The 13,639-nt window shown below is 40.9% G+C and overlaps 1 protein-coding gene across 7 annotated transcripts; it reads left to right on the forward strand.

Annotated features, from left to right (window-relative positions):
* Nucleotides 1-573: 573 nt before the first annotated feature.
* On the forward strand, nucleotides 574-10,813 carry MARVELD2 (MARVEL domain containing 2). Of its 7 annotated transcripts, XR_012627087.1 has the most exons (8): nucleotides 574-1,914; nucleotides 3,466-3,498; nucleotides 4,606-4,742; nucleotides 5,567-5,738; nucleotides 6,171-6,221; nucleotides 7,066-8,076; nucleotides 9,377-9,493; nucleotides 10,453-10,813. XR_012627087.1 is itself a non-coding variant. In XM_074856074.1 (6 exons), exons 1-6 carry the CDS (start codon nucleotides 775-777, stop codon nucleotides 7,180-7,182), a joined length of 1,650 nt encoding a protein of 549 aa, XP_074712175.1. In that variant the 5' UTR covers nucleotides 574-774; the 3' UTR covers nucleotides 7,183-10,813. The 7 variants fall into 7 exon arrangements, 2 of the variants coding, with proteins under 2 accessions (XP_074712175.1, XP_074712177.1); XR_012627085.1 differs by having other exon boundaries at nucleotides 7,066-9,522; XR_012627086.1 differs by having other exon boundaries at nucleotides 7,066-9,493.
* The last annotated feature ends 2,826 nt before the right edge of the window (nucleotides 10,814-13,639 follow it).

Here is a 13,639-nt window from a genome sequence, read left to right on the forward strand (position 1 = left end):
TCTGCCACAAATATTTTATGTGAACATAAAATATATATTTTTTTAAATAATATAACTTGGACACATGTTGGATTACATTGGTTTGGACTCCTTTTCTGAAAACATTTCCATCATTTATCAGGGGGAAAATCTAACAGTCAAGCAGAAGTCCCCGTGCTCTCCGCGTTCTGTACAAGTAAGTTCACAGTGCAGCATGCCGGTTTCCTCCTTAACCTGCAGTTTTGCAGGGGGAAAGAATAATCCCGTGTTTGAGGTAGGACACGAAAAAGCGGTTTTCATTTGTCCGAACGGTTTCCCTGTAACCGGGGCGGCTCCACCCCCACCCCCCACCCGCCACAAGTCACCGGGCTCAGCGGTCCCGCGGCGGCCTCGGCGCAGCTCCCCGCGGCCCGCAGCGGCGGCGGTGCAGCGGGCGGGACAGCGGCCGCTCCCCGCTGCAGGCCGGCCGCTCCCGGCTCGGGAAGGCCCGCCGCTGCCCGCCGCTGCCCGCCGCGGCTGCCCGCCCGGAAGCTCCCGCCGGCGCGGGCGGAGGCGCCTGGGCCGCCGCAGGTGAGGCCGCCCGGGCGGGGCGGGGCGGCGCAGCGCAGGTGCGGGTGCGCAGGGCGCGGCGCGGAGCGGCGGGTGCGCCCGGGCCGGGTCTCGCCAGGCGCTCTCCGCCGGGATCGTCCCTTTTCCTCCACCCGGCGTGGCACCGGCCGCCCTTCGGCCTCCGCAGCAGTTTCCTCTGTCGCGGGCACGAGAGGCGGCCGAGCGGGGCTGGGCCGGGCGCCAGCCATGTCGAGGAGCGCCAGCTCGGGGGGTGGGCGGCCCGGCAGGTCCCCGCTGCCCCGCGGGGCCGGCCCCGGCTGCCCGCTCCCGCGGGACGCGGAGCTGGGGGCCGCCGCCGCCCCCTTGCCGCCGCCCCCGCTGCCGCTGCAGCCCCCCTTCGGCCCTGACGCCTGCCCCGGGGAGGGCAGTCCCGGCCCGGGCAGTCCCGGCCCGAGCGGGCCGGCCGAGCTCAAGCCGGTCCGGCGGTTCATCCCGGACTCGTGGAAGAACTTCTTCAAAGGGAGGCGCAACAACGGCTCCAGCTGGGACAGCGCGGCCTCCGACATCAGGTACATCTCGGACGGGGTCGAGTGCTCGCCGCCGCCCTCCCCGGGCCCTCTGCAGCCGGAGCCCCGGTCGGTGCCCGGCTCTTACAAGGATCCGTACGGAGGATCGGGCGGGAGCTACCACTCGCGGAAGGAGACCGAGGCCATGCTGCCCGCCGACCCCTTCGGGTCGCTGGAGCGGCGCGCTGCCACCGGCCGGGCGTACAGCGAGCGGGTGGAGGCCTACAACCAGCGGTACGCCTACATGAAGTCCTGGGCCGGCCTGCTCAGGATCCTCTGCGTGGCGGAGCTGCTGCTGGGCGCCGCCGTCTTCGCCTGCGTCACGGCCTACGTGCACAAGGACAACGAGTGGTACAACATGTTCGGGTACTCGCAGCCCTACGGCTACGGGGCCGGCGGCGCCTACGGAGGCTACTCCTACAGCGGACCCAAAACGCCCTTCATCCTGGTGGTGGCGGGAATGGCGTGGATAGTCACGATCGTGCTGCTGGTGCTGGGCATGTCGATGTACTACCGGACTATCCTCCTCGATTCCAACTGGTGGCCTCTGACCGAGTTCGGCATTAACGTCGCCTTGTTCTTTCTGTACATGTCGGCTGCCATAGTGTATGTAAACGATACCAACCGAGGTGGGCTCTGCTATTACCAGTTGTTTAAGACGCCGATAAATGCATCTTTTTGCCGCGTAGAGGGAGGTCAGACAGCCGCGATCATCTTCTTGTTTGTCACCGTGATCATCTATCTAATCAGTGCGGTGGTTTCTCTAAAGTTATGGAGGCATGAAGGAGCCAGGAGGCACAGGGAACTAATGGAACAGGAGGTGAGTCCCGAGTTACTCTGTGTCTACTGGGTATGCCGTGATGCTGAGCACTTGGAAGATCTTTCCATGCCGTAGACACAGTCCTGACAGGTGTCTTCTCAGCAGCAGGTCTTGGACGGTGAACTTCCACCAGTCTTAACAGTTTTTGATATCACCAAGTGAAAGGCATTTTTAAGATGTCTGATCCAAATTTTTGGACTTTTTTTTTTTTAACTCACTTTGGTAAGGAGCTGGCTCTGTTCTGTTTGTAATACTCAGCTCTTCCTGTGTCAGCTGATGAACTACTTCCTGGTGTATATTTTCCAAACAAAGGAAGAAGTGAACAATATGCTTGTTCAGCTGTGCAGTAGAGTTAGGCTTAAAGCCACCTAGCATTTATTTGAAGACTGGGCTTTCAGCACATTAAGTGCTAGTGTGAATGACTGTAAGAACATGAAATACTGATTTTTACTTTGCAAGCAAAACTCCAAGTACTTCTTTATTTTTACTTTTCAGCTTTCTTTACAATAGTTACCAGAAAATAATAGTAATAACAGAGTTGGCTAGATTTTGGTGTCTCAGATTTCAATCAATATCTTTATCACATCAAGTATTTAGCATTGCTGCTGGCCTTGCCCTTACTAGAAGTGTTCAATACTCAGCTGGTTAATGATAAACTGTAATTGCTCTCAGCTTGAGAATTCAGTCATTTGTGTAAAACCTCCTTCATGCGAAAAGACCACCAAAAAAACTTTAAAAAATTAATAAAACTTAATATAGCATAAAAATGAATGTACGTGAGGCCTACATAAACCTAACTTAAGGAGCAGTCAGCATTTAAGTGATTTTAGTAGGAGTGACTTCAGACTGCAGTCACAGAGCAGAGGAAATGCAACTTTGATTTGCAGCATTTTCATTTAACGCTGGTTTTCATTTCACCATCTAATACAAAACTGAGACTCCCTATTTGAAAAGTACGTTGCAGCTCTTTGACAAAAGTTTTTTAATTTAACTTTTAATATGTCCAGCAAGAATGAGATGATTGCTGGAATTATACAGAAAGTGTCCAGTTGCTCTTCCCTGTTAGTATCCATGTTCTTTTATTCCAGTCACATAACATTTCTAAAGGGAATACTTCTGTAATACAGGTTAGGCTCTGGAGAGTGCTGTGCAAAACAGCTGCTGGTTGAGCTACTGGTTAGTGCAGTGTTGTGTTTTCTAGGCAATGAATTAGCCTGCAGAGTGTCAGTGAGTTAATATGGGCTGAAATGTGAAATAATGAAGGAGACTGGGAGGTGAATGAAGTATTTCCTGCAAGCTGTTCATTACAGCTGTGCTCTGGGAGATCCTGTTCTTGTTCTGCATTTTGGGTAGTGTTTTCGTTTCACCATTCTTAAACAGTCTTTAAATCAATTACTCTGTAAATATTCCTTATGCTAAACTTCTTTAAACCTAAATATAATGTAATTCTCTGTGCAGTGTGATTTTGGAAAAGTTTAGATTAAGAGTGTGTCCTGTTGCATACTATTTTTGCTGAAAACAAAACTTACAGTTCTTTCCATTTTTTGATAGATGAAAACACAGTCCTCTTTTCCAGAAAAGAAGGTAGGAAATTTTTCTGTTTACTGGTATTTCAAAATGGTTGTTCTTTTTCTTGTGACTATTTTGATTGACCTATGTCTTTATTTACTTATTTGGCTTGGAAGAGATTAGGTTTAATTCTTTAATGTAGTCCAAACAACATTTTCCTACCTAGAAGATTCAGAAGAAGCTTGCAAAAAAGTTAACTACTAGTTAGACTAGGTTATAAAATCTACTGTAAATAGCAAATCTGATGACTGCCTCTGTGTGTTCTTACCCTCTTTTATGAAGTGACAAGTTCTGTAGTGTTTATCACAGAGTTTGGCAGACATGGCAGGTCATCTGATGTGCTGTAGGTTTTGGAGACTCTTTCCTCCTGGCTGGCTGCTTAATTTGGAGGAGAGTCGGTGGAAGCACAGTGGGGAGGTGCTCTGTGAGTTGAGCTTGTTCCTGTGTCTCTGAGACGGCTCCCTCCATCCCTCCAAAGACCACCTTGCTGGTTTTGAAGTATCAGCAGTTAGTGCTTCTGCCGCACAAAGATGCAGTTGCATACACTATAAAGACTGTGTATGATCTTAACAGCAGATGTTAATGATTCCTAAAGAATTGATGGTCTATTTATTTCAGTCATAAATGTCTCCTGTTAAATACTGTGAATTTCCCCAGTTGCTTCAGTACTGGATCAGGATCCTTTTTTATGTGTTCCAACAAGACTCCACATGCTTTTATTTCTGGATCAGGAGATAAATTGTGCAAAGGGAAAGGGAAACTCTGGAGAACTGAGTGATTCCTGTTCATTCACAAATTAGATGGATATCTGAGGAAACTTCCTTAAATCGTTTTTTTAAGACATCCAAGACAAATCTTTCCAAGCCCCAAGTATTTATCTGTCACTGGTACTGCTGTTAGGACAAACTGAAGACAGATACTGTGTGAGAAACATTACTGTAACTCTTTACTAATTTCCTAATTGCAATAAGGGTTGTAAGAAATAGCTATGATTTGCTTCTACTGCTGCTCAATACTTGTATCTCCATCTTCAAATGAGTTGGGTATTTTGTGGTTTATGTATATTGCATTTGAAGTAAAACCAACTTCATTAAGAACTAATTTTTTTTTCTTTTAAAACAGTATGAAAGTGATGACAGACCAAGAGAAGAGGTTACTTACAGGCAGCTTAAATCAGTGGAAAGAAAACCGGAACTACTTAATGGTCATATACCTGCAGGACACATTCCTAAACCTATTGTGATGCCAGACTACTTAGCGTAAGTGACTTGATTTTGATGAACAAACCTAATGGAGAATATTTGAATTATGTTTTTCACTCAGCATTTCTCATATATACACTCAGGGTTTCTCTGCCATGCATGTGCTATGGGAACTCACAATTCTTATCAAGTTAATGTTACAGATAGAGAGGATGGGTGCTGGTATCAATGGCATAGAACCAGTTAAATAAGTAAATAATCTTAAATCTAAAAAAACCCGTCCAAACCTCAAATCGTAAAGCAGAATGTTATAATCTAGCAGGTACAAAAACTGCCAAAGGAACAGTAGACCACCACACAGACAATTTAGAAAAAAATAAAATACTTGGGAAATTACTTGTCTTTTTAGCCCCTGAAATTTGGCTATTTTTGTACTTTCTAGGTGCTAAATATGTAATGTGCTTCCTTTCAAAGGGTAGGCCTTTCCATGGTGAAGTATGAGATCATACTTTTTTATACTGTTTGCTGTAGACTAGGGCACAAACTGAAACACGAGAGGTTCCACCTGAATATTAGGAAAATCTGTTTCACTGTGAGGGTTAACACAGGTTGCCCAGAGAGCTTATGGGGTTTCCACCCTTGGAGATACTCAGAAACCCTCTGGACACAATCCTGGGCAAGACCAGATGACCTCCAGACATCCCTTCCAACCTCAGCCGTCTGTCATTCTGTGATTCTGTGATTTCAATGCTTTGTATATATGCAAATTTCAGCAGGTTATGAGGTTAGCAAACAATACAGAAGTACACTATCAAGATGAAGGGTCCATGTGTTTGTTGAATTCCTACCTCTAAGACTAGTCCTTGAAAACTTTTTTTAAGGAAATACCCAGCAATTCAAACAAATGAAATGCGAGACCGGTACAAAGCAGTATTCAATGACCAGTTTGCTGAGTATAAAGAACTGTCTGTGGAAGTTCATGCTGTATTAAAAAAGTTTGATGAGCTGGATGCATTGCTGAGACAGCTACCTCACCATCCTGAAAGCATATATGTAAGTACCTGTGAAGTGGGCTTGTGGAAAACAAGCGTGGTATTGGACAGTTTCTGACTGTCTTTAGGTAGGGCATAGTGTCTTGTAGTGCTGAAGGTGACTTAGTGGGAGAGAAAGTTTCACTGAATATGTTACTTCTTGTTTGGTCATCAGTCTAGGTACCAAGTTGCAGTTAAGTTGTATAGATGATTTTTTGTTTTTTGTGGTTTTTTGGTGGGCTTTTTTTTTTTCATGCTAGTAGCTTTCAAGTTTGAATGAGTTACAATTAGTGTACTTTCATTGTTTTTCAAGTACAAGATTTACAACTAAAATGTTACAACTAGAATGGATTGATCAAATAAAAATTTTACTTCTGATGAGTGTTTTGTAGAATTTACATGAAGAAATGGAGCATACTGAAGGTGTTTAAAAATGTGTGGTCTCTCTCATTAGGAACAGGAAAGGATATCGAAAGTTCTGCAAGAATACAAGAAGAAGAAAAACGTGAGTGTTTTCAACTTTACATTGCTAGTGAATCTAATGAATAGCAAAGTGTAAATAGCCAACATGTCTGACACTAGGTACAATGCACTGACTGGCTCAGGGTATCTGTAGCTACTACAGGTCTTTGTATATTTTGTCTTATAAAACTTTGGCAAAGTTAGGACACAACTCCACCACTCCACTCATGCCAGCAACCTTTTTTGGGAATAATGATTCCGTTAGCTGGGGGGGAGGGGGTTGACCCAACAGTTAAATGTTTTCATCTTCTGAGAGTATGTCTCATCTCTTAGCATTCTGTATTTAGAAGACTGGTTATTTGGGGGGATCCAGTTCATTTATATACCATGACTGACACAGCCAATAGATAAGTTAACAACAGAAAACAGTCTTACCCTTGAATAGAAGTTTAGTATTTTCTTTGTGGTATGCAACTTGGACAGACTCTCAAAAAGTAACTTTCAGTGTAATACAAGAGGTTTCACTTTGCATTTTTAAATGTGGGCAGTAAATGTGTACCTGTGTTCCATTGAAAACGTAATACATTACAAGTACCTTTTTTTTTTCATGGAATTCAAATTTTGTGTCCATTTTTGTTAAACTTCATTGCATTTTTGGAGGAAGGGATTTATTAGACATTCCGCAAGACATCTATAAAATCTAAATTATGTAGTGGGATGTCATTTATATTTGCAGATTTCTGTTTAAAAACTGCTCTGTTTACTAAGTAACTACAGCATATAAAAGCAGAACCTCTTTTTCCAGCCTTTCATGAAGGTAATAGACTATTCTTTGAAGAGTCTGAAAGTGTAATATATTAATCTAAAGGTTTTTGTATTTTTGGCAGGATCCTGCATTTCTGGAGAAGAAGGAGCGTTGTGAATACCTAAAGAATAAGCTTTCTCACATAAAACAAAGAATTCAGGACTATGATAAAGTTATGAATTGGAATGTAGAAACTTAGCTGTGCCTTCACTTTGTGGATACTATTTTCTATTTTTTAAATCAATATGCATATTTTAAACTATTTATTTACTCTCAGAACAGTACACCTATGGGGATTGCTTAATCACTTTGTCACTTACTTAGATGTTGTACATTACTGCTAGGTTTTGTATGCAGATCCAATTTTAAATCAATGTAATGAAGTTATCAGATAAGTTTATAAAACCTATGCTAACATTCTGCTTTTATTAGACAGTGTACAGCCTGGCCTCTTAAATATGAATACTTTATTTGAAAATGCTGTATTTGCGAACTTGCAAAGCCCACCAGAGAAAGCAGTTCTAAATACCGTGTCAAAAGTTTGCACAGAAATGTTGTTAACCATTTCAGATTTTATTTATAGGTTACATCTTAATGATACCAGAAGGAGTTGAGCTGTTCTTTCTGGCTGGGTTTTGGCATTAATCATTTTGGCTTAATCATATTGAATAATTTTGGCAAGTTGAAAATTAGTTTAATAAGACTTTGTGTTGTATTTCCAAATGTTCTGCTGTATGTCAGAAATTATTTGGAATTTCACCCAATAAGAGATGCAAAATAACTTTCTATTTAAGCAGCCATAGTTGGGGGGGGGGGGGGGGGGTGTTGCTGTTTGGTTTTGTTTGGGGGTTTTTTGTTTATTCCCCTCTTTAGAGGTGATGCAACACATTTATACACGGTGTTAAAGAAATAGAGATACAGGATGAGACTCATTTTAGTGTTCCATTAGTGCTGCTATAGGCCAATAAGCTCTGCATACTGTTTCTGGGCCATTTTATTAGGAATCCATGGATTTAAAGGCAAAACACTTTATTCTTCATCAGCAAGTAACAGGATTTTCTGTCTAGGCAGCAGCTGTTTGTGCATTCAGAGGGTAAGTACAGCAAAATTAATTCTCATTCAAAGTGTAAATTATTAGTATCCTTTATAAGGCTAGGTAAAATGTTTTAATAGGCAGGCTTTCCAGAGCATATCTGCATAAATTCAATATATATTTTTATATTTTATCTTGGGGATAGGTTTGTATATGCAGATGTTTTCATAAGCCAGTAAATTTTCTCTTTGTATACTTTTTCACATCTTTGTTTACTTTTTTACTTTTTAAAATTGTTAGAAGCATTGATAGTTTCTTTGTACAGTTTTCTACAACTGCAATTTGTCTGTTCTGAAATATATTTTAATTTGAAAGAAAACCCACCAGTGTAGCCATGTTATTCTATTGCTTATAAAGGCAGTTTGTTAGAAAAAGGTTGCTCTGATTAAGGTTATTTCAAATTTTTGTTAGCAATCATTTTTTCTTTAAAAGAAAGTTTTCAACTTTTGCCTTAATTTAAAGGCAAGACATCAGGAAAGCTGTTTCCAGTTTAGAATGGTGATGGTAGTACCACCTCTGTTCTTCAGTACTGGAAATGGATTAATATACCTCGCTCTGGCAGTTCTATCCCTTCTGATTTTTGAGCCCTTATCATTCACACAGCAATCCTGATGGCTACAAAACCACCTTCATATTTATAAAGTTAACATTCCAATTTTAACAGCCACTTAATGCCAGGTGTTTTAGTGGATTAAGTAAATAACACAAGACACTGTGAGAACACTGAGAGAATTTGAGAACTTGGCACCTCTTCATTTGAAAGCCTTCAGTCTCATCTACCTGGAAGGTGTCTCAATATTTTCATCAGTCTGAAATCAGACAGCCAGTGATATCCCTTGTTGTCCCTCTCTTATCAGGTGTATCTCTCTAGTTCAGGTTTCTGTTCTTTTCAAAGAAGAGGAAACCTCTCTACCGTATAAAGGAACTGGGCCAAGTTTTATACCTATTGTGCTGTATACTTGTTAAAGTTTTCTTGTAAGAGAGGTCATTGTCCAGATCCCTTCAATCTAAATGACCTTCCACTGTACACCCAGGTTTTTCATTTTTTCTCAGTGGGAGTTCTGATTAATACAAGTTAAGGATCAGCTGATGTTCATAAAGTGGTAAAAAGAAGCTGAGTCATGTTTTCTTTGGAAGAGTCACTGTCTGCACCCTTAGTAGGTCTTCCCCCTGTAGGACACTGAGACACAGTTCCAGTCTCCCTTTGACAGTGACCTGTTTTGGTCTCTGAGAAGCTGTCTCCTGGTCCCTCAGACAGTGCCTGCATAGCCTCTTCAGAACCATTGCACTTTTTCTGCAGTTTCCAACAAATGGGTTGGGAAGAGGCGACACCATGCCTGTGGCTGGAAGGGGGAAATAAAACATGCGGAGACAGCTGTGTGTGGATTGCTCCATGTTTCCTAGCAAGGTGCCACAGGTGTGTCTGAGTGGATTTTCCAAAAGCTGGTAAGAGAAGATATGTAGGAATATTCCCTTCTGCCAGCCTTTTGGGTTTCAAATAGGATTAGTGCAAGTGCATGGCACTGGGGTGTGCTGAGCATGGTGCCCCAGGAGAAGGCATTTACCTTCACAGTTTAGAAGGTCCAGCAGGGCAACATGTTGCAGCCATTACAGTGTGCTACTTGCTTGGTCCTGGATCTGTTAGGACCTCACGGTAACAGGCACTTTTGGTCATACAATTGGTGAGCTGGTTTTGCTCTAGCCTAATAACGGAGGTCTGAAAAGGGTCTTGTCAACAGTGCCCTGAACATGCCAAATAAAAAGTATTAGTCTAAGAAACATTTTTATCTCTCAGAAATTGAGATTAATGAAATAACAATTAATGGCTGGGAGTTGAAGCCAGGGAAATGCAAGACAGAAATTAGGAGGAAATTGAGTGAGAAATGGTTACAATCAGAATTATCAGGGAAAGTGGTCTCTTGATATCCTTAAAGAATAGAAGGTGTACTTCAGATAAAACTAAAGTTACTAGATGATTATCACCTTGGTCTCTCTAGTCTTAGTCTCTCTAGTCTCAATTTTGTGAATCTACATTGTTGCATGTATGTGTAAACAGTCTGCTATGCAGTCTTAACTCATGTGACTGGGTTTTTGCAGAAGGTAGTTAAACATTTATTTGAATCTTACCAAGTCATACTGCCCTCCATGAGTGGGCATACAGTGTCCTCTCAGTTACAGCCAGTCCTTGGACACTGAGTGTATACAGCAAGATCTTTTATCCTTCAGTTTTCCTCTTAGAAAATACCCACCTGGCTCCATAGATCTACAAAGAGAAATAAATGTCCAAGAGACTTACAGTTTTGGGGAATGTCATAGTTTTTAAACTGGACTTGAATAAATTAATAAAAGGGCTTTTTTTTTTGTCTTGATAAACAGCTGGATATCCTTGATCAAGATAACTGTAGGAACATCTGCATGCTCTTTTCTAATCTGTACATTTTTACAGAGCAGATAAAGCAGCACCTAACAAATGTCACCAAAAGATTGTATCGCATAGTAGCGTGGACTGGCTTTCATGACAGCATATCAACTAAAAATACTTGTAGCAATGGAAAACCTAATTGATTTGAAATTGTAGAAGAAGCTATCCAGTATTTAGTTTATTAATCTCAAAATTGTGGTGGGATTTGAAGCATTTGCACAATCATAATCTACAAAATTATTGTATATCCTGTGTTCCTGTCCAGCATTGAAATTCTTGACCTTGACAATAAAAAATATCCCTGTTCTGAAAGAAGTCTCATTTCTCTCTTCTATTAAAATTGTCAGCTTGCAGCCATTTTTCCATTTTCACATTTTGTAAGTTGGACTTCTTCCTACTTAAGAAAGGATGGCATGTGATCTAATGGGAGTAGATCAAACTACAACTTCGTTTTGGTTCCTAGAAGCAAATCTTGATTTCTTAAACTAAAGAATTCCCCTTTTTCCATCTTCAGTAGTTTTCATTGCTTTCCTTCAAAATATCTTGGATTTTTCCCAGGTATGGTTTCATTGAAAGCTAATTCATTTCTCCTCTGTTTCCCCTTTATTGAACCATACAGAGGCAGTAAGTTTTTCCTCACTGCTACTTAAGGAAATGTTAATACTGTTTAAATGTTTTCTTCCTCATCTATTGTCTTACTTGGATGCAGAGTGACACCCCTTAAAAACGGAAGCTTGGCAAATTTCCTGTAATTCAAGAGGTTGAACCCAGCCTTGGCATACTTCCACTGTATCCAGTAAAGTTATGATTCCTTTGCAGAGAAATTGGCTAAAACTATTTCTAGATTGATTGAGCTAATCCTCACTATGATGCTTACGAAATGGAAACTCCTTGTGACATGAGATGGATCACTGCTGCTCAGAATTATTTTCGGTAGAAGCAAAACATAATCACGTAACATCAAAATACCTGAAACTAATTTGTTACCTCTTTTTGTATTTTACCTGTTACCTGAAAAGATCTCAAATTCTTTCTGCACATGAAAGAGTATACTTTTGCGTAACTGCATTTTATGCTTTCTTGTGGTAACTGCATTGTGTTATGGGAAAGCAAACATTTGCAAGCTTTTAAAACTAATTTGAGACATTCGTACAGTTCTAGAATATACACTGTAGTCCTGTTTAAATACAGATAAAGACCTTGTGGAATTCCCAGAACATGAAAAATGGCTGTGATGTATTCTTTCATCCTGAAAGATTGCTTATTCCCTACTATTCCTAAAATATGTGCACTCTGTGGATGTTACTGGGTTTCCTCCTCTTTACCTATAATTGAATAGTTACAGTAATTTTCCTTTTCTACCACTGTGTGTCATAGTCTGTTCTGGAGATACATAAAAATTACGTATCGGCATGTGTAAATTATATGCAAATAATTTTTTTCTTTTTCACAGCACATTTCATATCTTGGTAGTTTTGCATGTTTGATAGTTCTGATCCTGTTTTTCTATTAGCAAGTTTGTTCTGCTAACAAATCTGTCCCTCTGTTCCCTTATACTCTCTGGTTTTTTTCCCTGCTGCGTCATTCTCACAAAGGCCAATCCCTCCTCTGGCAACATTTTGTCACTATGTCATCTTCTCAAGTACTCTCAAGTATGCTTTTCTTGTATTTAAACAAATCATTCTCTAGGTTTAACATTAACAACTTTCTGTTTTAAACTCTGAATGTAGGGACCACGTGGTGCTTCATTTCGCATCAACTGGTATGATATTACTGCAGAATTGTCAATTTCTGAGCATAGCAAAGTAAGAGTAATAGAAGGTTACTGTTACATAGTTAAATGTAGTTTTATAATATTTACTACAGTAGTTGTGAAAGGTGATTAGTTAACATCTGTAAGTTTAACAATGCATTTTCAGTGAGACAAGCACAACCTGTTTTCTGCCTGCATATGAAGATAATCACTATTACAAGTGCTTTCAGATTTCTTGGAGAGAACAGTAAAAGTCCCTCCTGGATCTATGTACCATCTGAACACACACTGTTTCTACTGGGTGTTAAAACTGTCACTGATTTTCTTCCTGATCCTTTCTTTTAGTGACTAGTCAGAGTTTTGTGTGTGCAAACAAAATAGCCTGTTGCCCTATTTTGAAAAGTGAGTGAAAAGGAAATGCTGTAGCTTCAGGAAGATTTCGTCTCCAAGAAATCCCTACATTACATCTTCTAGTCTAGACTTGTCCTATTTTATAGACCAAAAATAAACTTTTCCAAAGTTTCATCGGCATGTATGGGTAGAACTCATCCAGCCCAGCACCATTCTACTATATTAATATTTCAAAACCTCTCTGCTCTAATCTGTAATGCTAAGAGCTGCTGGATATGAACTAGAGTCCTTCTTGTATCTTTCTGGCCACCTTTAAAAATAAATGGTATGCTTGCAAAGGAGTCAAACAGTAAATTTAAAGATACTGGAAAGTGGAATGTACACAACATTTAGTGAAAAATAATTTCTTTTGGTCAGAGCAATTAGCACACTCACTTAATGGAATACAGAGCACCATGACCCACTTTTTAAATAGAAGTGCTAGTTAACTGTTCAGAGTTTTGTAGTGATAGCTTATTAAAAGAAATCCCCAAAGAAAGCTATCACAGTGAAACAAGAATACAGCCTCAAGGGGGTGATTCTGAGTACAGTGAGATTATTCCGTGCATTTGCAAAAACTTGTATTACTCCACTACTCGGTTTGCTCTTATGTGCACATTAAAATCACAGGAAATATGCCTTAAACTTGCAGCAATTAATGCATTCCAAATTCTGTATTTTAGAACAAAGTTAAAGTAGTGCTTCTGCTACCAGAATAGGCAGTTATTTTCATTAAGTAACCGATGAGTGTAATAATGCATTGAAATTCAACGCTACAGTATATGTAAATAATAGTCTTTTTCCAGGCTCCTGGATTCTTCTGTTAATTACTGAAATTACTTCAGTTAATTACAGAAATGCCATGTAAACCCAGATAGTGCCTTAATTCTGTTAACTGATCCGTGAACAGTGAACGAGGGCCAGCTTGACCTGACTAAATTTACCATGGCTCCGTGCCCATGCCAGTGATGTGCCCACAACATGTTTTAGCGACGCTA

This window comes from Strix uralensis, chromosome Z (assembly GCF_047716275.1).
Source record: "Strix uralensis isolate ZFMK-TIS-50842 chromosome Z, bStrUra1, whole genome shotgun sequence".
In the NCBI taxonomy this organism is placed as follows: Eukaryota; Metazoa; Chordata; class Aves; order Strigiformes; family Strigidae; genus Strix; species Strix uralensis.

Excerpts from the sequence above, each read along its gene's own strand:
- MARVELD2 (XM_074856074.1), top strand. The coding sequence starts at position 775 with ATGTCGAGGAGCGCCAGCTCGGGGGGTGGGCGGCCCGGCAGGTCCCCG. Across the intron at positions 1,915-3,465 it reads GGGAACTAATGGAACAGGAG|ATGAAAACACAGTCCTCTTT; the intron begins GTGAGTCCCGAG and ends ATTTTTTGATAG. Across the intron at positions 5,739-6,170 it reads ACCATCCTGAAAGCATATAT|GAACAGGAAAGGATATCGAA; the intron begins GTAAGTACCTGT and ends CTCTCTCATTAG.